Genomic DNA, 23,711 nt, shown 5'->3' on the forward strand with positions numbered 1-23,711 from the left:
ACCGGGCGGTGGGCGGCGGACGCAGGGAGGGAGGTCGAGGCTGGGCGGGGAGGGCGGCTGCACTCACCCGCAGCGGGCGGGCGGGCGGCGGGGGGCGGGCGGAAAACTTGGGTAATGGGGAGCGTGAGTCAGCCGGCTGGCTAGGAGCGGGTGCTGTGAGCTCATCACCTCCCCGGCTCCCAGGCCAGCACCCCCCCCCCCCCAACTCCGACGATTAATGTCAACTCGAGAGGAAGGAGGAGCCAGACAGGAGAGGGCGCGGAGACAGCCTGGAAAAGGCATCAGAGAGGGAGCGGGCTTTATTAACAGCGGGTGTAAAAACCAGATGGGTCCGGCCCTGCTCCCACCTTGGGGGGGTGGGGCGAGTGGAGAGGGGGGGACGCTGGGCTGCGCTGTCTGTCGCCGCCTCCTCCTCCTCCTCCTCCTCCTCCTCCTCGCAGCCTCTCCAGGAGACGGCTCTGCTCAGCTGCTTCAAACACGGGCATCAAACCCCACCCCGTTTTGGGGGGAACCCCTGTCCCAAGTCCTAACTCTTGGGGGGGTCACACTTGTCCGGCTTCCTCTCCTCCAGCGGAGCGGCTCCCAGGCCGAGGGCTGGGGAGGTGCAGACCTTGCAGTGAGACAGGCGGGCGGGCTCTCGGCACAGACGGAGGCGGGAGGCGGGCAGGCCACCCTCTGAGTTCACACACCACACACGGGCCTCTGCCTGGGGTGGCCTGTCGGCCTGAGCTCCCGGGCCCCGGGCGAGGCTGGGGACGCGCACAGGGAGGAGGTGACCGTGCCCGCGCACAGTAGGTGGTCACGCGCACAGTAGGTGCTCGGGCCGGAGTCACAGGTCCTTGCTGAACTCCCTCACCAGCGCGTAGCCCATGCAGCCCCAGCTCCCTTCGGCCTGGTAGCCGCAGCCCTCCAGCATGCCCGCCACGCCCCAGGCCACCACGGCCACGGGGACCACCAGGCGGGCCCGGGGCTCGCCGGCGCCCCCCGCCCAGGCCCGCGCCCGGGACTCGGCGAAGGCCAGCAGCCGCCGGCCCACGCCCTGGCGGCGGTGCCAGCGGGAGACGGAGAGGCGGGTGACCCGGGCCCCGGCCCCCGTGTGGGAGCCGGGGGCCAGGGCCAGGACCCCGCACACGTCCCCCGAGCCGCGCACCGCCACCCAGGGCCCCCCCAGGCCGCCCGGCGGGGGCAGCGAGCCCCAGCGGGCCCGCAGGCCCAGCTTCAGGGCCACCACGGCCAGCAGCACGGGCAGCAGCAGGGCCAGGGCGAAGGAGGCCAGGACGAAGCGCAGGCCGCTGCTGGCCGCCGCCAGGAGCAGCAGGGTGGGCGGCCGCGTCAGGGCGTGCAGGGCCACGCGGTTCTCCGTGTCCCTCACGCCGGCCTGCGGGGGGGAGGGGTGGTCCGTTACACCAGGGTCCCTGTGGGCACCGGGACTAGGCGAGGGGGCGCCTGAGAGGGGGACCCGAAGGGGAAGGGAAGGCAGAGGGGTGGGCAGAGGAGCCCGCGCACAGTAGGTGGTTGTGCACACAGTAGGACCACCTGCTCTAGGCACCCGCCAACACCACACGTGACACACTGGGCTTGGCGTGAGTGAGCGAGCCAGATGAGCCGGGAGCTCCAGGGACACCCACATCCGGGGAGGGTCAAACAGGAGGCACCAGGGAAGGCCGAGGTCAGGACGGGACAACTGGACAGGGGACTGTCCGGGCCAGAAACCGCGCATGCTCTGGACACGGGAGAGGAGCCCGGAGCACAGGGCTGAGGCCCAGCCGCTGCTCTGAAGAGTGCGGGGTGGGAGGCGGGGTCCCCCAGAGCCCGGGCGTTATTACAAGCTCCGGACGGGAGGGAAGGGAGGCGCCAGAGGGAGAGGGGGCCGCGCTGGAGGCGCCTCGGGAGGAGCTCGCCTCTCGGGCCGGGCCGGGCCCTCACCTTCAGCATCTCCAGCACCAGGGCCTTCTCATCCTCCCTCATCTCCCGCACCGACAGGTGGCTGGGGGCCATGGCAGCCCGCGCCCGGGAGCAGGCGCGCACCTGCTGGGAGCAAGGTCAGCATCAGGCAGGCGCTCTGGTCCCCACGCGCCCCCGACCAGGGCGCTGAGAACCCCGGGGGACCCCCCTCCGCCCAGCGACCTTCCTGACGTCTCCCGGGGTCCTGCACCCCCACTCAGGGGCCGTGGTGTTCAGCGATCCGCCCCCAAATGTCTCGCCACGTGGACGCCAGCACGGAGCTCCCTCCAGGGCTGCCCTACGGGGGGGGGGGGGGGGTGTCGGCGAACCCCCGCCCGCGGCCGGGCAAGGACCGCGCTCCCCACGCCCCTCGCACAGTCGCCCCAGGACAAGGACCTGCAAACACCCCCGCGAGCCGCTCTGATCCTTTAAGGTGTAGGGGTGCAGGGTTGAGAAGGGGGGTGGGGGGTGGGGGACCGCTGGCGGAAGTGACGTCAGACTCGCGCACTGTGGGGGCGGGGTGGTACCTACAAGGCCTTAGCAACTGTTGCCAGGCTGCCCGGCACCTGTGCGCGGCGGAAGGGCTAAGGCGGCGAGGAGCCTCCGCGGGGATGGGGTCGGGAGGGACAGAGAAGGGATCAGCCCGCGGGACGATGGGGGCGGACACCAGCGGGGAAGCGGTACTTACCGGCCGTGGAGGGGGTTCGCACGCTCGCTCCCGGGTTGCTAAGCAACCGGAGCGTGGTGTAGGGGCGCTGACGGGAGTGATGGATGCTCATTGGTCATCCGTCCCGGGCTGCGTCACCCTCCTGAGCTCACTGGCTCCCGAACTCGCCCACCCGGGGCCCTCCGTCCCCGCCCGCTGTGCTCAGCGCCCTGGGGTGCAGGCATCCTCCACGCACCGCTCCGAGGGGGGGTGTGGGTGAGGAGCAGGTGGGCCAGGGTTCCAGAGTCCACACACCCCCCCTTCTAGTGACGGGCATCCTTAGAGGGTAAACAGCGAGCCGCAGGCAGGAGTGAGCCTCCAGGTCCCCCCGCCCCCCGGACCGCCCCACCCCGCCCCCGCCCCCAATAAAGCAGCGCGCAGGCCAGGAGACTCTGGTCTTTATTAGCGGCCCGGTCCGGCCCAGCCCGTGTGCCCGGGTCTGTGAGAGGCGGGAAACGGACCAGTGGTTCCGCTTAAAATGTGTGCACCAGCTGGACCGCGGGCAGGGTCTGGACAATCTGGATGGAGGGCAGGCCCTGCGCGGCCATGCCCCCCGGCGCGGCCCCGGAGGGGACCACGTGCACCATCTGGGAGGCGGGAGCCCCGGGGAGGCCGGCGGGGGCCGGGGCAGCGCTGGGCGGCGGCGGGGCCAGCAGCTGCAGCGTGGCGGCCCCGCCCCCCACGCCGCTGTGGTCCAGCAGCTCGGAGGCCGGGGCGCTGCGGATGATGAGCAGCTTCTGCCCGGGAGGCCCCGGGGCGGGCGGCTCGGCCAGCCCCGAGGGCAGGGTCTCCACCTCCTGCACGCACAGCTGGGTCTGCTCCCCATCCGCCCCGCTCAGCACCAGGACGCTCTGCAGGCCCTCGTCCGTCTGCAGCGTCTCGAAGAGCACGTCCTGCACCACCCCCGCGGCGGCCTCGCCCTCCCCGGGGTCCCCCGGCCCGGGGCCCGCCAGCAAGTCCTCGGCGGCCCCACTCTGGACCACCAGCAGGTTGGGGGCCTCGGTGGTCACGGCCCCGCCGCCGGGATTAGACAGCTGGCCCGCCACCGGCTGGAGCTGCACCGTGGTCACCTCCTGCGCCGGCTGGAGCTGGACGGTGGTCACCTCTGGGGCCGGCTGGAGCTGGACGGTGGTCACTTCCGGGGCTGGCCGCAGGGGCTGGAGCTGGACCCCACTCAGTTCCGGCGGCCCTCCGTCCCCACCGCCCACATTCTGCAAGAGGATGAGGCTCTGCCCACCCCCGTTAGCCCCCACGCTGCCCCCTCCCTGCACCGCCAGCCCCCCAGGGCCGGGCAGCCAGACTACTCCAGGCCCCGGCCCGGTCTTCCCCATCGCCCGCAGGCCCTGCCGCGCCTGGCCACCCCCGGCCCCCGCACTGGGGGAGGGCAACAGGATGAGCTTGGGGGGCGGGGGCGGGGGTGTGGGGGGCTGCACGCTGCTGGGGATGAGCTGCAGGCCCTGGGCGGTCTGCACCAGGAGGAACGTCTGCGAGTTGGGGGGTGCGGGGCCCAGGGGCGGGGCCTGGCCCGGGCCCCCGGCCACCTCCAGGGACAGCGTGGCCTGGAGGTGGGGGAGCACGTGCACGTCCTGGGTGGCCGGCGGGGCCGGGGCAGCGGCCAGCGGGGCGGGCGCGGGGGGGCCGGCGGCGGGCGCGGCGGGGGCCGGCGGGGCGTGCGTCCTCAGGTGCCGCTGCAGGTAGGCGGCCATGACGAAGCTGCGGCCGCAGACGGGGCAGGAGAAGGGGCGCTCGGCCGAGTGGGTGCGCTGGTGCAGCAGCAGGTTGGAGGAGTGCGTGAAGGTCTTGGGGCAGAGCGGGCAGCGGAAGGGCCGCTCGCCCGTGTGCACGCGCTGGTGCTGCCGCAGGTTGGAGGTCTGCGCGAAGCTCTTGCCGCACACGCCGCACGCGTGGGGCCGCTCGCCCGTGTGCACGTGGCGGTGGCGCCGCAGGCACGACGTGTTGCGGAAGGCCTTGCCGCACTCCCCGCAGGCGTAGGGCCGCTCGCCCGTGTGCAGCCGCAGGTGGTACTGGTAGTGCGACGACCACTTGAAGGTGAGGCCGCACTGGCCGCACGTGAACGCGCGCAGGCCCGTGTGCACGCGCTGGTGGATGGCCAGCAGCGAGGAGCGCTTGAAGGCCTTGCCGCACTCGCCGCACTGGTAGGGCCGCTCGCCCGTGTGGTCCCGCAGGTGGTAGCGCAGCCCCGAGGAGCCCTTGAAGGCCTTGCCGCACTCGGCGCACTTGTAGGGCCGCTCGGCGGCGGCGGCGGCGGGCGCGGGCGGCGGGGCGGGCGGCGGCGGGGCGGGCGTGGCGGGGGCCAGCGGCTCCTGCGGGCAGGTGACCTCGGCCGCCTCGGCCTGCGGGGGCGGGCGCCCGGCCGCCGCCTCCTCCACGTGGCACTGCTGGTGCGCCAGGAGGCTGGCCAGCTGCGGGAAGGCGCCGTCGCAGCTGCCGCAGCGGAAGGCCTGCCCGCCCGCCGCGCCGTGGCTGTGCTGGTGGCGGGAGAGGCCGGCCACCGTCCGGAAGGACTTCCCGCAGGGCAGGCAGGCGAAGCCGGGGGCGGCGGCGGGCGGGGGCTGCGGCTGCGGGGCCGCCGCCGTCGGGGCCGCCTTGGGGGCCTCCGGGGGCGCGTCCTGGGGCGCGGGCGGCGCCTCGGGCCCCGGGCAGGGCTGGTGGTCCAGCAGCTGGTCCTCGCTGCCGAAGCCCAGCTCGCAGCCGGCGCAGCGGTACACCAGCTCCACCGTGGTCTCGGCCGCGGCCAGGAAGAGCTCGGGCAGCGCGGGCGGGGGCGCGGGCGGCGGGGGCGCGGGCGGGCTGGGCGCGTGCAGGGCCGGCTGCAGGTAGGCGTCCGGGAAGACCTTGGGCGGCGGGGGTGCGGGCGCGGGCGCGGGGGCGGGCGCGGGGGCGGGCGCGGCCCCGTGGGTGCGCTGGTGCAGCTGCAGGTTGGAGGAGTGCGTGAAGGTCTTGGGGCAGAGCGGGCAGCGGAAGGGCCGCTCGCCCGTGTGCACGCGCTGGTGCTGCCGCAGGTTGGTGCTCTGCGTGAAGCTCTTGCCGCACACGCCGCAGCTGTAGGGCCGCTCGCCCGTGTGCACGTGGCGGTGGCGCCGCAGGCTGGACGAGTTCTTGAAGGCCTTGGGGCAGTCGGGGCACGGGTAGGGCCGCTCGCCCGTGTGCTGGCGCAGGTGGTACTGGTAGTGCGACGACCACTTGAAGGCCTGGCCGCACTGGCCGCAGGTGAAGGCGCGCAGGCCCGTGTGCACGCTGCGGTGGATCTGCAGCAGCGACGAGCGCTTGAAGGCCTTGGGGCAGTCGGCGCACTGGTAGGGCCGCTCGCCCGTGTGGCCGCGCTGGTGGTAGAGCAGGGCGGACGAGCCCTTGAAGGCCTTGGGGCAGTCGGGGCACTTGTAGGGCCGCTCGCCGGTGTGCGTGCGCTGGTGGTGCAGGAGCCGCGAGGACCAGCGGAAGGACTTGCCGCACTCCCCGCACTCGTACTGGGCGGCCGGGGCCGGCGCGGCGGGGCCCGGCTTCTCCCCGGCGCCCTCCGCGGTGGAGGCCGGCGCCATGTCCGCGTGGGAGCCGACCATCACACCTGGGGGGGGGGGGGGGTCCTGGGTGAGGGGAGGGTGCTTCCCCCCCACCCACACGCAGGGTCATCTCCGCTCCAACCCATGCAGGCCCCGCCCACCCACCGCAGTGCAGGGCCGCCCTTGCAATCAGGGCTCCGCGTCCCCGTCTGCCCCGGGATGCGAGACTTCCGGTGCTAAACTTCCGGCAAATTGGGACCCGGGGGGACCCCCGGCCTTAGGTCAGCCATCTCCGGGGGCTGGGCCTGGCCTGCAGGGCTGTGCTCAGTGTCCTTAAAGGCGGGGTCTCCCCAGCACTCCCCAGGCTGGGACTCCTCAGACCCGGGGTCCCTCTCCCTGAGAGGACTCCTCCCTCCCCCCACCTCTGCTCTGCCCCCCTCAGAGTGCAGGCCCCCTGCGAGCTCCGCCCCCTCCACCACCGCCCACCCGCCCAGCACACCCCTCGTGGTCCCGGCCAGAGTTCCCTGCACCCGCAGCTCTGCCGTCCACTGACTGCAGGCTGTGCCTCCGCCCCCCCCCCCTCGGGCCTCCCTGCCCCTCTCCCAGCATCAGGGCTGCCGGCTCCCTTGCAATCATGCCCTTGGGTTCCTGGGGCTCCTCCCCATCCGGAGACCCCCTCTCCCGGTGCCCTGGCCCAGGCCACACGGGCCATGCCTGCTTGTGAGGTTGTGGGCGGGACGGGCAGGCGCTCCCAGCAGCTGGAGGGGGAGGCCAGGGATGCTGCTGGGAGCGCCTGCCCCACGGCAGAGTGACGCGGGCCAGTGCCAGCGGGGCTGAGGCTGGGAAGCCCGCACTGTCCACTCCCACCGCTGCCCACCGGCCCTGAATCCCCACGTATCACAACGTTCCTCATGGCCTGGGCCTGCCCATCCATGTCACCACCAGCTGTCACTCACCTTCTTCAAAAACAGATATTTGTACTGATGTCAGAGAGGAAGGGAGAGGGAGAGGAAACGTCAAGGATGAGAGAATTATTGATCCGCTGCCTCTTGCATGCCACCCCGCCCCAAGTCTGAAACCCAGGCTTGTGCCCTGACCTGGAATCCAACTGTGACCTCCTGGTTTGTTAGCTGATGCTCAAGCACTGAGCCACATTAGCCGGGCTGTCTCTCATCTCTTAAAACCATCACCCCTTGCCCCACTGCCCAGCTCGTGTGGCTCAATGACTGCGTGTCAACCTGTGAACCTGGAGGTCAAAGTTCGATTCTGGCTTGGGGCACAGAACCTGAGTTGCAAGCTCAATGGCCAGTGGGGGGCGTCCAGGAGGCAGGCGATTCTCTCTCATCATTGATGTTTCTATCTCTCCCTTCCTCTCTGAAATCAACACAAATATGTTTTGTTTTGTTGTTTTTTTTAAAACCTTCGGCCCTGGCCGGTGTGGCTCAGTGGATAGAGCCTCGGCCTAAGTACTGAAAGGTCCCAGGTTCGATTCCAGCCAAGGGCACATGCTGGGTTGCAGGCTCGATCCCCAGTAGGGGGCGTGTAGAAGGCATCGAATCAATGATTCTCATTGTTGATGCTTCTATCTATCCCTCTCCCTTCCTCTCTGAAATCAATAAAAATATATTTTAAAAAATAAAATAAAATGTAAGCGTGTCCTTTTAAAGCGACAGTTCTCCCAGGATGCTGCCCGTGCGGTTCAGAAGGGCCGGCATGCCTCAAAGGAGAGGCATCCAGCTCTGGAAGGGCCGAGGCCCAGCTTATCCAATAAAGAGCGCTCCTTGCAAAGGCTCGGACCACGCCCTTCCATCAGGCCTGACTTCCCCTTTAAGAGGGTGTTCCTACTGCACCCCAATCTCCATCTTTGATGAGCTAAACTAGGGGCTGCTTTGAAGCCATCTCGATGCACAAGCCTTTTCTGTAAATGTCTGCGCCACTGTCACAGGCCTTTGATAATCCTTTCTTGGGGGGCAGGAGGGTAGTGAAAGCAGGAAGCTAAGGATCTGCCCCGCCCCTTTTAAAAGCAGCCTCTTGCCCTTTAAGTGGGCGGAGCCGGCCCGGCCGATAAAAGTCGGAGGTGAAGTAGCGCCCTTCCCTTTAAAGCATCCCTTCCGGTTTCACGCTCGCCGCTTCCCCAACGTCTCCGCCCTCCGGTCCCTCCCCCCACCCCACCCCTCCGGTCTCTCACCTGCGGTCGGGACCCGGGGAACGAGCGGAGACCCAGAGACCTCCCGCGGGGGCCGACGGGAAGGCGGAGCCCCGGGCGGCGGCGGTGCAGGAGTGGGGGGCCGGGGAGGGGGGCGGGGGCGCGCGCCCTCCCAACGGCCCCCGGCGCGAGGCACCCAACCTTTATCGGCGGCCACTCGCGCACACAAACCCCGACGTCGCCGTTGGTGCGTCACGACGCCACGTGCACCGAAGCCTCATCCTCGCCCCTCCCATTGGCTTCTGGCCTTGGCTGCCGCTTCCCGGACTCCTAGGGCGCAAGGCATCCTGGGAGTTGTAGTTCTTCTCAGACCCCGACTAACGGGTCTTGGACAGAGGTCGTGGGGGTCAGCCCAAGGAAAAGCAGGGTCTGGGTGCAGGATCAGATGCCCCCCCCCCCTTATCAGTATTGATCCCTTCTCGTCTGTGACAAGAGACCCTCCCCCGAGGTGTGGCTCGGGCAAGCCTCGCCCACCAGGGGTGTGGTCAGTTGTGGTCACTGGTCACCACGCCCAAGCCCTGGGGCTCCCTTCCGGGATCTGAGACAAGCAGGGATTGCCGCCTGCGGAGGTCACCCGAGTTCAAGGTCCCGACCTCCCGCTGCGGGCCTGGGTTCGGTTGTGCGGAAGCCCGCGCCCTGCAGAGCAGGGGGGGCGGCCCAGGCACCGAGTCCGAGCCCCAGACTTCTCCCTGCTTCCCAAGCTCAGCCCCCCGCGGGCCTCGGCTTGCAGCCACTCGGACGGACTTTGCTGCGGGTCATGCAACAGGGTGTCTCTGCCGGGACAATAGTGACATTTGGGCTCAATCAGTGCTTGCTGAGGGGCGCCTATAGGACCCTAGCCAGTTTGGTTCAATGGATAGCGCGTCAGCCTATGGACTGAAGGGTCCCGGGTTCGATTCCGGTCGCGGGCTTTACCCCCAGTAGAGCACATGCAGGAGGCAGGCAATCAACGATTCTCTCTCGTCATTGATGTTTCTATCTCTCTCTCCCTCTCCCTTCCTCTCTGAACTCAATAAAGAGATATTAAAAAAAAAAAAAATACAGCTAATAGCACCCCCCATCCATCCGGCTCCCCTGCCCCATACCTGACAGCTGTCGCCACCCTAATGACTGCCACTGCTCCCAGGCCTTCCCCTCAGCCAGAGGGCTGTCCCTTAGACCCAAAGGCTCTCCTACCTCTTGCCCAGTGGTCGGCAAACTCATTAGTCTGCAGAGCCAGATATCAACAGCACAACGACTGAAATTTCTTTGGAGAGCCACATTTTTTAAACAAACTTCTTCTAACGCCACTTCTTCAAAATAGACTCGCCCAGGACGTGTTTTTTGTTTGTTTGTTTGTTTGTTTGTTTGTTTTGTTTTTATTTTTTATAAAGAGGAAGAGGAAGGGAGAGGGATAGAGAGTTAAAAACATCGATCAGCTGCCTGCTGCGCACAACCCCCCACCACACACACACACACACACACACACACACACACCCCACTGGGGATGTGCCCACAACCAAGGTGCTTGCCCTTGACCGGAATGGAACCTGGGACTTTTCGGTCCACAGGCTGACGCTCCATCCACTGAGCCACACCAGTTTGGTTCCTCTGTACGTTTTTACAAACGGAGTCTGTCTGCGGCTGGGGGAGGGACGCCATACAGAAGCAGGGTGGAGGCGGGAGGGTCAGGCCTGGGCTGGGCTTCGGGCTGGTCCTGATGCCTGGGCGTCCCCCTCCCCAGATTGGAAGGGGATGAGGGGTGGGGTCTCCCGCAGTGCGGCTCTGTTCCCGGTCCCCGAGGGGGTGTGCAGAGACAGTAATTCAGTGATTCTTCATCATGGATGTTTCCCTCCCTCCCTCTCCCCTTCCTCTCTGGAATCAATTAAAAAATAAAAAATAAAAAGATGCAGAGCCAGGGAGGGCGCCTCTGGAAGCCGGAGAGCTAAGGGCACGGTCTCCCCTGGCGCCTCGGGAAACACCTGGGTTCCAGCCCCTGAGCACCCCCCCCTCCTGACCTGAGAACTGGGGAGGGCTGTGCGCTGAGCCCCAGGTGTGCCACAGCGTTCACCCACCTCCTGACCTCCCCCCAAACCTTCCCTCCCCTGACCTCCCCCTTCCTGAGCTCACACCCCTCCTGGGCTCCCACACCCCCTACTGCCTCTCAGAGCAACAGTGGCCAGGACAGCTGCCACCCGCCAGCACCCTACACCTACCACCCAGAGGCAAGAGGACCCCATCCCTGCCCAGCCTGCACCCCAGCCCCCTCCCTTCCCAGCCTGCACCCCAGCCCTCCTCCCTTCCAGCCTGCACCCCAGCCCCCCTCCCTCCCAGCCTGCACGCAGCCCTCCTCCCTTCCAGCCTGCACCCAGCCCCCTCCCTTCCCAGCCTGCACCCCAGCCCCCTCCCTTCCCAGCTGCACCCAGCCCCCCTCCCTGCCCAGCTGCACCCAGCCCCCTCCCTTCCCAGCCTGCACCCCAGCCCCCTCCCTCCCCGCCTGCACCCCAGCCCTCCTCCCTTCCCAGCCTGCACCCCAGCCCCCCTCCCTGCCCAGCCTGCACCCCAGCCCTCCTCCCTTCCCAGCCTGCACCCCAGCCCCCCTCCCTGCCCAGCCTGCACCCCAGCCCCCCACCCCCTTCCCAGCCTGCACCCCAGCCCCCCTCCCTTCCCAGCCTGCACCCCAGCCCCCCACCCCCTTCCCAGCCTGCACCCCAGCCCCCCTCCCTCCCAGCCTGCACCCCAGCCCTCCTCCCTTCCTAGCCTGCACCCCAGCCCCCCTCCCCCTCCCTCCCAGCCTCCACCCCTGCCTCCCCCGCCCCCGCCCCTAATCGAGGGCCCTCCACGCTAACCGCTGCGGTTGACTCAGCCCTGCCCTCGCCTCCTCCACGCGAGCCCTTTGTCACCTTAATTGGCATCTCCAGGCGCCTTGCTCTGCGCCACCCGCCACGGGCCCAGATCCCAGATCCCGGGGCCAGCTATGTGCTAATTGGGCCCTCCCTGCTCAGCGCTCAGGCCCCCGCCCTATGTCACCACACACACACACACACACACACACACACACACACACACACTGTCCCTCCGACCCGGGCCAGCTCCCAGGACCAGGGACAGGAGGGCACAGGGGGACACCCCGTCCTCATTCCCTGGGCCCTGCCCCCTCTCCAAGCCCACCCCCACCCCCCCACCCCCCTGCCAGTCCTCTCCGTAGCCCTGAGCCCAAGCCTGGGCGCCCGCCTCTCCACTCCGATTTGGGGGAGCTCTCTGATCAACCGGGACACAGAAGACAGTCACCCCGGGGCGCCCAGGCCATGCACCCCGGGGCGCCCGCCGCCCCTGGAGTGTCGGAGCCCACCCCCCGTGAGCTGTGCGCCTTTGTGAGCAGGGCGGCCACCCACATGCTGCGGGCCCTGCACCCCCGGCGGGCCCGGCCCCCCAAAAGGAGGCCCAACCACCGGCGGTTCCTGCACAATCAGGTCTGCAGGTGAGCGGGCGGGGAGAGGGGGCCGGGGGAGGGGCCGGAGCCCTGAGTCTGGGGACAGGAGCGGCCCCCAGGGCTGGGAGCAGTCAACACTCAGGGATTCATTTATATATATTAAAATATAGCTTATTGATTTTGTACAGAGAGGAAGGGAGAGGGACAGAGAGTTAGAAACATCGGTCAGCTGCCTCCTGCACACTCCCCGCTGGGGATGTGCCCACTGAAAGATGAAACAGAGGGGGCCGGAGACCGGGATGGCAGGACACAGGGCCTTATTGAGAAGAGTACCAGAGCCGGCTGCTTCCAGAGAGACAGAGAGGAAGAGAGTGAGGGCCGGGGTCCACGTACTTTTAAGGGGAGGGGAGGGGATGGGGCTTAGGGCACTCAGCACCCGCTAATTGGTGATTAGGGACCTACGGACTTAGGGTATTTGGCCGGTGCTGATTGGTGGTTCAGAGCTCAGGAATGTCTGGCTGCAGGTGGGGTTTACATCCCTCCATCAACTGGAGGAAGGAGGACCCATCACCCCCAACCAAGACACATGCCCTTGACCGGAATCGAACCTGGGACCTTTCAGTCCACAGGCTGATGCTCTATCCACTGAACTAAACCGATTTCGGCGAATTTAAACCTGAATGGAAATCTGGCCTCCTAATGCCGCTGTCGGCAAACTGCGGCTCGGGAGCCCCATGCGGCTCTTTGGCCCCTTGAGAGTGGCTCTTCCACAAAATACCACGGCCTGGGCGAGTCTACTTTAAAGAAGTGGCGTTAGAAGAAGTTTAAATTTGCCCTGTCCGGTGTGGCTCAGTGGATAGAGCCTCAGCCTGCGGACTGAAGGGTCCCGGGTTCGATTCTGGTCAAGGGCATGTATCTTGGCTGCCGGCACATCGCCAGCAGGAGGTGTGCAGGAGGCGGCTGATCGATGTTTCTAACTCTATCCCTCTCCCCTTCCTCTCTGTAAAAAATCAACAAAATATATATTTTAAAAAATAAGTAAATGTCAAAAGTGTGCAGGTGCTGGCGGAGAGGGGCTCACATATCTGGACCTGCCGGACCCCAGAGGAGGGACGGGGGGCAGGGAGGCAGCACAGGGGAGGAGGGCGGGGGGAGCAGGGAGGGACCCCCGCTCCCGGGCTGGGGGCCAGGAGGCGCTCCCCCAGCCGATGCCCAGATGCCCGTCTCCCTCCGCAGGCAGTTTGCCAGGATCGAGGCTGCCACCCAGCGCCTGGCCCTGTCCATCCTGTCCCAGGAGGCGCCTCCCCGGAGACCGCTGCCCCGCAGACCGCCCCCACCACCCCCGTCTCCCTTCCTGGGCGTGGCCCGCGCCCTGGCCCCCAGCGAGGAGGCGCCCCGGGCCGGCCCCCGCCTGAGCCTGGCCGCGCTGGAGGCCTCCGGCCTGGACCTCCTCCCCAGCATCGCGCTCTCCCCGGAGCCGGAGCCGCCCCCGGTGCCCGCCGGCCCTTCCCGGCCTGCAGGCGGCCAGCCAGACCTCCCTGGGGGCCTGCGTCCCTGCGACCCGCTGCCCCTGCCCCTGCCCCTGCCCCTGCCCCCGCCCCCGCCCCCGCCTGGCCTGCGGGGAGGGCCCCAGCTCCTGGCCCCCGAGGGCGCCTGGGGAGGCAGGTGGGAGGTGATGCCCTGTGCTCAGCATGCTCAGGGGGTCCCAGAGGGCTGGGGGGCCCCTGAGGACTGGGGCGCCTCTGAGGACTGGGAGGCCTGGTTCCCATGACGCCCAGACACAGCCCAGCTCAGGCCCTGCGCAGACCCGAGGCTCCCCCAGGACAGCTCGGCAGCCCCCAGCCCCTGCCAGGGCCTCCTCCCACTCCTCTCCTGGCGACTTCTGGGAAAAGGGCCCAAGGCCAGACCCCCCACCCCTCCCAGCCTGGGCCTCACCTCTGCTCTTCCAGGCAGGCCCCTCCTGCTGTCCCCCCTCCACCTCCTCGCTTCCTTCTCCCCAACCCCACACCAGCCCCCCTGTCGCCCCGGCTCATCTCTGCCTGACGTCTGGTCTCATCTCATTTATTCGCAAGGATGCATGGAGTACCTACTGTGTGCTAGGGATTCAGCTGTGAATAAAATAAAGGAGATCTTTGCGTTTGTGGAGTTCACATTGGGGGGGAGGGAAGGGAGATCAGGGGACCGACAAAAATTAAAGCATGCTTACTTTTAAAAAAATTCTTTTAAATATATTTTATTGACTTTTTACAGAGGGAGAGGAAGAGAGAGTTAGAAACATTGATCAGCTGCCTCTTGCACACCCCTTACTGGGGATGTGCCCGAAACCAACGTACATGCCCTTGACCGGAATCGAACCCGAGACCCTTGAGTCCACAGACCAACTGGTATCCGCTGAACCAAACTGGTTTCGGAAAGCATGCTTACTTTTTAAAAATATATATTTTATTGATTTGTTACAGAAAGGAAGGTAGAGGGGAGAGACCTAGAAACATCGATGAGAGCCCTAACTGGTTTGGCTCGGTGGACAGAGCGTCGGCTTGGGGACTGAAGGGTCCTGGGTTCGATTCTGGTCAAGGGCATGTACCTTGGTTGCAGGCACATCTCCAGCGGGGGGGGTGCAAGAGGCAGCTGATCGATGTTTCTCTCTCATTGATGTTTCTAACTCTCTGTCCTTCTCCCTTCCTCTCTGTAAAAATAAATTAAATATAAAAAAAAAGAAAAACATCGATGAGAGAAAAACACAATCAGCTGCCTCCTGCACCCCCCCCCCCCCACTGGGGATGTGCCCGCAACCAAGGTCCATGCCCTTGACTGGAATCAAACCCGGGACCCTTCAGTCCGTAGGCTGACGCTTTATCCACTGAGCCAAACCGGTTATGGCTACTTTTTAAAAATATATATTTTTGTTAATGTCAGAGAGGAAGGGAGAAGGAGAAAGAGAGGTATATATATAGAAGCATCAACGATGAGAGAAAATCACTGATTGGCTGCCTCTTGCACGTCCCAGGCTGGGGATCAAGCCCACAATCCGGGCATGTGACCAGAATCGAACCCAGGACCCTTCAGTCTGCTGGCCGATGATGCTCTATCCACTGAGCCACACCTGCTAAGGCTGTGCATACACTTTTAAGCGCGAGATAAATCTCCAATTTCAGATTGGAATCAGGGCTCTGAAGAAGATAAAAAAAACTTCGACCTTACTGAGTGGTATCTGACAGCGGGTGGTCAGGGGAAGGCTTGAAGGACAAAGAAGAAACTGCCGGTGAGAAGGTCTGGGTTCCAGGCAGCAGGAACAGCACATGCAAAGGGCCTGGGGTGGAGCCTTGGGGAACAGCAGTGGGACCAGCGTGGCTGGAGTGGAGCGAGTAGGGGACAGGGGGGGAGGGGAGAGGGGAGAGGGGGAGGGTGACAAAGACAGGCCGTGAACTAGGAGTAATTTGGATGTTATTCCAAGAATGAGGGGAAGTTCTCTCTGTGTCCCTCTCAACCCCATTTCCAAGCAAAAAGTCTACATACTAGGCCTGGCTGGCGTGGCTCAGTGGATGGAGCCTCGGCCTGAAGGGTCCCAGGTTCAATTCTTGCCAAGGGCACAGGCCCGGGCTGCAGGCTCAGTCCCCAGTGGGGGCCGTGCAGGAGGCAGCTGATCCATGATTCTCTCTCACCATTGATGTTTCTATCTCCCTCTCCCTCTTCCTTCTTTTCTGAAATCAGTAAAAATATTTTTTTAAAAAGTCTACATACTCTGACCCCCACCCTAGGAGGCAGGTGCTGTACTGATCGGGAAACCGAGGCTGCAGAGAACGCAGATTGAGGGGGATAGGGGCTGGGAGGATCTTTTTTGTTTGTTTTTTAATCCTCCTGCTTTCAGATAGAGTAGAAAGAGGCGGGGAAGGGGGAGAGAGAAACATCATGTGAGAGATTGGTTAGAGAGGCTGGTAGCCTCCCCCACATGCCACGACCGGGGCCAAGGATCGTAGGTGCCCTTGACCTGGACTCGAACCCGAGACCCTTCAGTGCTGGGTCGGGACCGGCGCTCTAACCACTGAGCCACCGGCCAGGTACTGAGAGGATCCTAAACTCCAGGCTTCCTCGCGCCTTTAACCTTTGGCCGGAAAGTGCGTGGGCCGCGATAAGCTTCTGTGCAGACAAGAAGGCGGGGGTTGGAACCCCCCTCGTCCAGGGCAGGGTCCCCCCCGCTCCTCCCCCAGCCTCCGGGGTCCGGTCTGTGCAGCGCGGCGGCGCCGCCACCCACCTCCCAGCTGGATTCCGGCTTCTCCGCACTCAGCGCGCTGCCCCGCCCCGCGCCCGCCACTCACGCCCTATCTAGCCTCCCATTGGTCAGGTGCTGGCTTCCCGCCCCTCGGCGTGGGCCAATCACGCTTTCAGGACTGACACGGAGCGGCGCTCGCGGATTGGCCAGGCGCGGGGGCCGGGCAGAGCTCGGAGAGCGCCGATTGGGCAGTTCTGCCAGAGGGGGCGGGACGCGACGGCGCGGGGGCTGGGCCACGAGTCGCGACCCCGCCAAACGGTGACCGGGGCTGGCGCGGGGCGGGGTGGGGCGGCCCTGGCGGCGGAAGTCCGGGCCCCGAAAGGTGAGTGACTCCCGGACGCCTGCGGAGGGCGGAGGGCGGAGGGCCGGGCTCGAACCCAGCGCCCTCGGGGACGGGCCCACCCCGCCCGGGGGGAGTCTGACCTTCCCGCCTCGCAGGTGGGAACCGGACGCCCCGAGAGCGCGGCCGGGGGAGGCCTCCCGACCGCACTGCCCAACCGGCCCTCGAACCCTCCGCGGACACGTTTCCCTTCGTCCCAGCGGAGTGGGTGGGTTTGACCCCCACTTCCTCCTCCTCCGAGGAAACGGGGGTTCAGACCGAGCGGGAAACTTGCCCAGAGTCACCCAGCCGTCCGTCCGTTCGGTGCTTGGACGTCCCCGAGGCCCCGTGGGGATCTAAGCAGCCCCCCGCCTGTAGCCCCCCCACCTGTTCCCCCTAAGTTGCTGCCCACCTCGGGCCGCCCCTCCTCTTCTAGCCTTGGGCTCCCCCTTCGATCTGGACCGTCCCCGTCCCTCCCCCACGGCACCCCCAAATCTGTCTCCAGCTCAGACTCTCCACATTTACACACACATCCTCCCCCAACTTTTCCTCTTCTCCCCAAAACCGGTTTCCGGTCCCTGCCTGTCATGGGCCAGGAACCTGGGGGTCTCCCCTCCCTTGTCCCGCAGCCAGGGCCCCAGGGCCCCAGCCCAGCCCCCCAGGAGCCAGCAGGGCATCCCTATTTTATTTTACATTCTGAAGATTTTATTTTCTTAAAATATATTTTACTGAATTTTTATAGAGAGGAAGGGAGAGAGAGAGTTAGAAACATCAATCAGCTGCCTCCTGCACCCCCCCCCCCCACCGGGTATGTGCCTGCAACCAAGGTACATGCCCTTGACCAGAATCGAACCCGGGACCCCTCAGTCCTCAGGCCAACGCTCTATCCACTGAGCCACACCAGCCTCGGCACGTTCTGTAGACTTTAAATGGAAGGATACCATATATGCAAGAAAGTGGCCGCATCACCCACACACGGCTGAAATTCCTTCACTCACACAGTGAGCGCCCTGGTGCAGAGTCACATGCAGATTTACAAGTCCACCACCCCCCAGCGCCATCCCCCCCAAGCCCCCTGAACCCCTCTGCCACTGCCCGCCCCGGGGGTCAGCCACGGGCAGGTTTCCCTGAGTTCTCACTTGACTGCGCCGATGTGTCCCCGGCCACACAGCCCGTTGCGCACTGTCCAACAGTCAGAAGGAGCAGCACAGCGAGAACCGGGCCTTTGCACTGTCCCTGACACCCCCCCGCCAAGCCCCTGCTGCCTCCGAGCCTGCCCGGGGCAGCTATACATAGCACAGGACACAGTCTTTCCCCCTTCTTTTTTGGGGACACAAATGGAGCACTGGTACACCAGTACAGGCTGTTCTGTGTCTCCCGCCCCCGCCCCCCACTGTTAGCATCGTTTGAACGCCTTTCCGTATCCTGACTGTCCTGGCTGCCCAGAACCCCGCCGGGCAGATGTGCCAGAGCTTACGTAACGGGACCCTGAGCTCGGGCACTTAGAGCGACTCCGGTGGAGGCAGCCGCGGGGCCCAGGCGGGCCATGGCCAGGCGGACGCGGGGGCTGTGGGCTCCATCCCAGTGGGCGACATGCAGGAGGCAGCCCATCCATGATTCTCTCTCATCATCCATGTTTCTCTCTCTCTCCCTCTCCCTGCCTCTCTCAGATCAGTAAACATATTTTAAACAAACTAGAAAGGTGTGTTCCAGCCCTGGGAGCAGCAGGTGGGAGCTGCGGGTGGGGATGGAGAGCGGGACGCTGGGCAGAGAAACCACACCCCGCCTGACCCCGGCCGCCCCCTCCCTCCCTCAGGACATGGCGGCTGCCAAGCCCAGCCTGGGCCGGCTCCTCCCGGGGTCGTCCATCCTCTTCCTGTGTGACATGCAGGAGAAGTTCCGCCATGTGGCCTACTTCCCCCAGATCGTCTCTGTGGCCGCCCGCATGCTCAAGGTACTGTCCCTCCTCCCTCAGACCCGGATCCAGCACCTCCTCCCTCAGACTGGGGATCCAGCCCCTCCTCCCTCAGACCCCGATCCAGCCCCTCCTCCCTCAGACTGGGGATCCAGCCCCCTCCTCCCTCAGACCAGGGGATCCAGCTCCTCCTCCCTCAGACCAGGGGATCCAGCCCCCTCCTCCCTCAGACTGGGGATCCAGCCCCTCCTCCCTCAGACTGGAGATCCAGCTCCTCCTCCCTCAGACTGGGGATCCAGCCCCTCCTCCCTCAGACTAGGGGATCCAGCCCCCTCCTCCCTCAGACTGGGGATCCAGCCCCTCCTCCCTCAGACTGGGGATCCAGCCCCCTCCTCCTTCAGACCCGGATCCAACCCCCTCCTTCCTCAGACCAGGGGGTCCAGCCCCTCCTCCCTCAGACTGGGGATCCAGCCCCCTCCTCCCTCAGACCAGGAGAAACAGCCCCCTCCTCCCTCAGACTGGGGATCCAGCCCCCTCCTCCCTCAGACTAGGGGATCCAGCCCCCTCCTCCCTCAGACCAGGAGAAACAGCCCCTCCTCCCTCAGACTGGAGATCCAGCCCCTCCTCCCTCAGACTGGAGATCCAGCCCCTCCTCCCTCAGACTGGGGATCCAGCCCCCTCCTCCCTCAGACTAGGGGATCCAGCTCCTCCTCCCTCAGACTGGGGATCCAGCCCCCTCCTTCCTCAGACTGGGGATTCAGCCCCTCCTCCCTCAGACCAGGGGATCCAGCACCCTCCTCCCTCAGACTGGGGATCTAGCACCCTCCTCCCTCAGACCAGGGGATCCAGCACCCTCCTCCCTCAGACCAGGAGATCCAGCCCCTCCTCCCTCAGACCAGGAGAAACAGCCCCCTCCTCCCTCAGACTGGGGATCCAGCCCCTCCTCCCTCAGACTGGGGATCCAGCCCCTCCTCCCTCAGACCCCGACCCAGCCCCTCCTCCCTCAGACCCTCACCCAGCCCCTCCTCCCTCAGACCCCGACCCAGCCCCTCCTCCCTCAGACCCCGATCCAGCCCTCCCTCAGGCTCGGGCCTCTGCCCCCTCCCGGCACAGGTGGCCCGCCTGCTGGAGGTGCCCACGGTGCTGACGGAGCAGTACCCGCAGGGCCTGGGCCCCACGGTGCCCGAGCTGGGGGCCGAGGGCCTGCGGCCCCTGGCCAAAACCTGCTTCAGCATGGTGCCCGTGGCGCGGCAGGAGCTGGACGCGCGGCCGCAGCTGCGCTCTGTGCTGCTCTGCGGCATCGAGGCCCAAGTCTGCATCCTGGTGAGGCCCCGCCGACCCGGGCCTGACCCCTGACCCTGACCCTGACCCTCCCTCAGGACTCCGCGCGCTGGGGGACCCCATTGTAACCCGGGGGCAGCGGGGAGGGGGGCTTCTGCCTGCTCTGAGCTGCCTCATCCCATCCCAGCGTCCCAGTCCCCAGTCCCCAGTCCGCACCCGGCACCCCGTCCTTGTCTGGGCTCGGCCCTCACCTCTCTCTGCCCCAGAACACAGCCCTGGACCTCATGGATCGGGGGCTGCAGGTCCACGTGGTGGTGGACGCCTGCTCCTCCCGCAGGTGAGGGGTGGTTGCACGGGGGCGTGGCCGGGGCGGGGCCGGGCCGGGCCGGGCCGGGCCATCCACGGGCTGACCCCCCGCCCGCAGCCAGGTGGACCGCCTGGTGGCACTCGCCCGGATGCGGCAGAGCGGCGCCTTCCTCTCCACCAGCGAAGGGCTCATCCTGCAGCTCGTGGGGGACGCTGCGCACCCCCAGTTCAAGGAGGTACGGGCACATGTCTCCGGCGCCCACCTCGTCTTCCCGATGCATCGGGAACAGGCACGTCCCGAACACAGAAGGCTGCCGCCTCCAGGGCTCAGCTCCTGGCGTCACCCCGTCAGTCCTTATCAATAAGAGAAGCGGCTGGTGGGCAGTGAGGGCTGGAGAGAGGGAGAGGGGGAGAGGGAGAGGAGAGTGAGCGAGGGAGGGAGGGAGAGAGAGGAGGGGAGGAGGCCGCAGGCAGCGAGGGGCTTGCACAGGACAGTCTAGGAAGCCTGGAGAAGGTGGCTGAGGCCTGGAGGGCGCCAGGCAGACACGGGAAAGTCAGCCCAGCAGGGGCCCTGGAGGTGGGGCCCCCAGACCCTCCACCGCCCCCCTCCCCCGGCCACTGGCACGCAGGTCCAGCCTCCACGCCCACCTCCCGGGGCTTGGCTGGCATGTGGGCCTGACCAGGCGGTTCCCATGAGCCCGCCCTGGGCCTGCGGGGCACAGGCAGGACATGCCCGATTGGACACCCCTGGCCTCTGGGCTCTGCCCTCCTCTCCTCTCAGTCCTGAGCCTTTATGGAGCGCCTACTGTGTGCCAGCCACTGGGACAGGCCTGGGGCAGCAGCAAAAGCCAGTCAGTGCCCCTTACACACTGTGGCCGGAGCTGGCGGGAGCGTGGGGAGAGTGAGAGAAACCTGATAGAAAGCAGCGGGAGGCCCTTGGGGGTGGGGTGGGGCCCTTGAAGTGGAGACCTGCAGGGAGAGGAGCAGCCGGTCATCCGGAAAGTGGTCTTGGCAGAGGGACAGCTGGGGCAAAGGCCTGGCGGGACACACACACACACACGCACGCACGCACGCACGCGCGCGATGGACTTGCCTCATCCTGGGACTGTCAGGCGCTGAGTGCTGGGCTGTGGGGGAGGGGAGCCTGGAGGAGCCAGGCCAGGTCCTCAGGGTCCAGGCTTTCAGCGAGGGGCAGCCAGGGCCCCGTGCTGTGGTTGGGAAGGTGCGGGGACCGGGGGACGCCGTCGTGGGTGCAGTGAGGACGCGGGCTCTGCCTTTCCTGCTTGCTTTCTGCCGGCCCCTGGGGCTCACTGGTGGGTGCAAGGTGGGGCTTTGGGAGAGGGCACCCAGGGGGGGCCTCCAGGCTGGTACCTACCGAGGGGCTGAATTGAGAGAGCGGTCCCGGGGCAGCCAGCACCCAGAGGCAGCGGATAAATGAGTCCGGAGTGAGGGGCCAGGCGCGGGCTGGGTTTGGAGATGGGGCATTGAGATGACTGAAGAAGAAGAAAGTATAGATGGGCCCCAGGACAAAGCCCATCATCCAACAGAGGGCATGTGTCCATTGATTTTTTAGAGAGAATGGGCGGGAGGGGCAGAGACAGAAATGTCAATGTGAGAGGGACACACTGATTGGTTGCCTCCTGCACATGCTGGGGGGGGGAGGGGGGAGCCCATAACTGAGGTAGGTGCCCTTGGCTGGAATCGAACCCAGGACCCTTCAGTCTGCCTGCCGCCTGATGCTCTATCCACTGTGCCATACCAGCTAGGGCCAAGGCCATGGCTCTCAGCAGCCCAAGCCAGCAAAGCAGGCAAATGGCAGGCGATCGGGCGCTGACTCGGGCGGGCGGTGAGAGGGAGGCCCAGGAGAAGTTCTGAGAAGAGGGAGCGGTTGGCATGGCCGTTTGCTGCCCAGAGGGCAAAGGCGAAGAGGGGGCAGTGCCCCTCGGATCCGCCCTGGAAGCGGGGACCCTGGGCACTTCCTGACACCCTCCTCCCTCTGCAGATCCAGAAGATCATCAAGGAGCCCGCCCCGGACAGCGGGCTGCTCGGCCTCTTCCAAGGCCAGAACCCGCTCCTCCGCTGACGCCCCCTCCGCCCGGGACACCTCCCCTCCTGTCACCGGCCGCGCTGGAAGCGCCCTCCCCCATCCCTGGACCCCAGGAGTGGTGCAGTCCGCCGGGAGCGCCGCCCCTCGGGAGCGGAGGCGGGTGCTGCCTTGCTATTGGGCGGCGGCTCCCGGAAATGCAAATGAGCCCCTGGAAGCCGCCGGCCGTTGGCTGAGCCGAGCTGGGGGCGGGGCTCGGGCCGGGCCCCTTCAAGGGCCGGGAAGGGGGGGGAGGCGTGTCACGGGCTGTGTGGGACCCGGGCTCGCGGAATAAACCCGATGTGGCTGTGGACCGAACCATTCTTGGGCTTGGGGGGTGTCCCGGGGGCGGCGGGGGGCTGCGGGGGGCGGGGAGAGGGGTCCCCAGCAGGTGGAGAGGCGGCGGCGCCTGCTCACAGCTCCCAGCGGGCGCCGGGGGAAGGCGAGCGCCGCCCGGCACAGCTGCTCCGGGAAGCAGCGCCCGCGGGGCCCCCGCGCGCCGCCCGCCGCCCGCCGCCCCCCGCCTGCGCGCAGCCCGCCCGGCGGCTGCGGACACGCGCTCGCGCCGCCGCCCCCGGCCGGTCCCCCACGTCGCCGCCCCAGCTTCCCCGAGGGTCCCGCGTCGGAAAGTGAGGTGAGCGCGGAGGGGGAAACTGAGGCACGGGGTCGTGGGGACGGGAGGGAGGAGGAGACTGGCATGCGGGTGGACGGATGGGAGGGAGGACAGACACCTCTCTGAGTGGTCCCTGCGCCCCTAAGGCGCAGGGGGCAGGGGGCAGGGGACCCACACGGGGGCCCCGGGATTCTGCAGCTCCCTTAGAAATCTGGGAGCGGGGATTCTACCGACACCCCCCCCCAATCAAGGCCCTCAACCCCTCGAGATTCGCAGTCCTTGGTCCCATCCGCCCCCAACCTTGGGGACCTAGGAAGGCAACCGAGTCCCCCGAGAACCCAGGCATCAGCGCTCACAGCCGGTCCGCCCCCACTGGGGAGCCAGAGCCCCCTGGCCCCGAACCGAGACCGCCGCCCCCCACCCCCCTCCGCCACCCGAAGACCCGGAGCCCGCATCCCAGCACCCAGCAACCCCCTCCCCAGGGACCTAGGAGTCCCAGCTCTTCCTCCGGGAGCCCCTGGCGCCCCTGGCCCCCGCCTTCCGGATCCAGGTCCCCCCTCCTCAGCCCCAGCCGGGAGCATCGCGTCCGGGAGGCCGCGCTCGCGTCGCCATGGCAACAGGAGTCTATTTTGCGCCAGGAACACAGCCCGCTCCGCAGCGCCCCCCTGCCCGCGCCTGCAGACCGGGCGAGGGAGAGAGGGGGACCGGGAGGGAGGCTGGGGTCCGCAGGGGGACACACAGAGACATGCATAGGGACCGATCTGTAGACAGCACACCTGGGCAAGAGGCACAGAGACGGGCGTGTGCAGACGGAGACACAGACAGGACGGACAGGCGGACAGAGGGCAGGGGGGATGCTGGCGGCCGGAAAACACTCAGGCGCAGCCCGGGACCTAGACAGACGCAGAGTTGCGGGCGAGGAGACGCGTCTAGACACCCCAGAGACCAGGACCCAGGGCGCATCCCGCCAGAGGCCGCCCCGCGGCGGGTGGACCAGGAGGCACGGCCCCCGGAGGCCCAGGGACGCGGGCTGCAGGCGGGGCCGCGGGGCCGGGGTCTGGGCCGCTGCGGAGTGCTGTGAGCCTGAGTTCCCTCTCTCCCCCAGTCCCCGCCTCCATGGGGAGGGGGCGGCGGA

The 23,711-nt window shown here is 66.7% G+C and overlaps 4 protein-coding genes across 9 annotated transcripts; 2 read left to right on the forward strand and 2 right to left on the reverse strand.

Annotated features, from left to right (window-relative positions):
- Positions 1-484: 484 nt before the first annotated feature.
- On the reverse strand, positions 485-8,464 carry NAT14 (N-acetyltransferase 14 (putative)). 3 transcript variants are annotated; one of them, XM_045581187.1, is made up of 3 exons: positions 8,360-8,464; positions 1,927-2,028; positions 485-1,378 (listed from the first exon to the last, which is right to left on the reverse strand). In XM_045581187.1, exons 2-3 carry the CDS (start codon positions 1,996-1,998, stop codon positions 830-832), a joined length of 621 nt encoding a protein of 206 aa, XP_045437143.1. In that variant the 5' UTR covers positions 1,999-2,028; positions 8,360-8,464; the 3' UTR covers positions 485-829. The 3 variants fall into 3 exon arrangements, with proteins under 3 accessions (XP_045437143.1, XP_045437142.1, XP_045437144.1); XM_045581186.1 differs by lacking the exon at positions 8,360-8,464 and adding an exon at positions 2,633-2,851; XM_045581188.1 differs by lacking the exon at positions 8,360-8,464 and adding an exon at positions 2,341-2,384.
- Positions 3,048-8,485, reverse strand: ZNF628 (zinc finger protein 628). The gene is made up of 2 exons (XM_036436426.2): positions 8,360-8,485; positions 3,048-6,236 (listed from the first exon to the last, which is right to left on the reverse strand). The coding sequence occupies exon 2, from the start codon at positions 6,229-6,231 to the stop codon at positions 3,124-3,126; it is 3,108 nt and encodes a 1,035-aa protein (XP_036292319.2). The 5' UTR covers positions 6,232-6,236; positions 8,360-8,485; the 3' UTR covers positions 3,048-3,123.
- A 3,124-nt stretch (positions 8,486-11,609) lies between these two features.
- Positions 11,610-17,674, forward strand: CUNH19orf85 (chromosome unknown C19orf85 homolog). Its single transcript, XM_045581194.1, has 3 exons — positions 11,610-11,837; positions 13,026-13,367; positions 17,572-17,674. The coding sequence occupies exons 1-3, from the start codon at positions 11,665-11,667 to the stop codon at positions 17,672-17,674; spliced, it is 618 nt and encodes a 205-aa protein (XP_045437150.1). The 5' UTR covers positions 11,610-11,664.
- On the forward strand, positions 16,244-22,274 carry ISOC2 (isochorismatase domain containing 2). Of its 4 annotated transcripts, none has more exons than XM_045581190.1 (6): positions 16,244-16,381; positions 18,195-18,332; positions 19,407-19,616; positions 19,762-19,911; positions 19,999-20,116; positions 21,883-22,274. In XM_045581190.1, the coding sequence occupies exons 2-6, from the start codon at positions 18,198-18,200 to the stop codon at positions 22,158-22,160; spliced, it is 891 nt and encodes a 296-aa protein (XP_045437146.1). In that variant the 5' UTR covers positions 16,244-16,381; positions 18,195-18,197; the 3' UTR covers positions 22,161-22,274. The 4 variants fall into 4 exon arrangements, with proteins under 4 accessions (XP_045437146.1, XP_036292307.1, XP_045437147.1 ...); XM_036436414.2 differs by having other exon boundaries at positions 19,841-19,911; positions 21,883-22,098; XM_045581191.1 differs by having other exon boundaries at positions 16,374-16,497.
- The last annotated feature ends 1,437 nt before the right edge of the window (positions 22,275-23,711 follow it).

This window comes from Pipistrellus kuhlii, unplaced genomic scaffold (genome assembly GCF_014108245.1).
Source record: "Pipistrellus kuhlii isolate mPipKuh1 unplaced genomic scaffold, mPipKuh1.p scaffold_m20_p_136, whole genome shotgun sequence".
NCBI lineage: Eukaryota > Metazoa > Chordata > Mammalia > Chiroptera > Vespertilionidae > Pipistrellus > Pipistrellus kuhlii.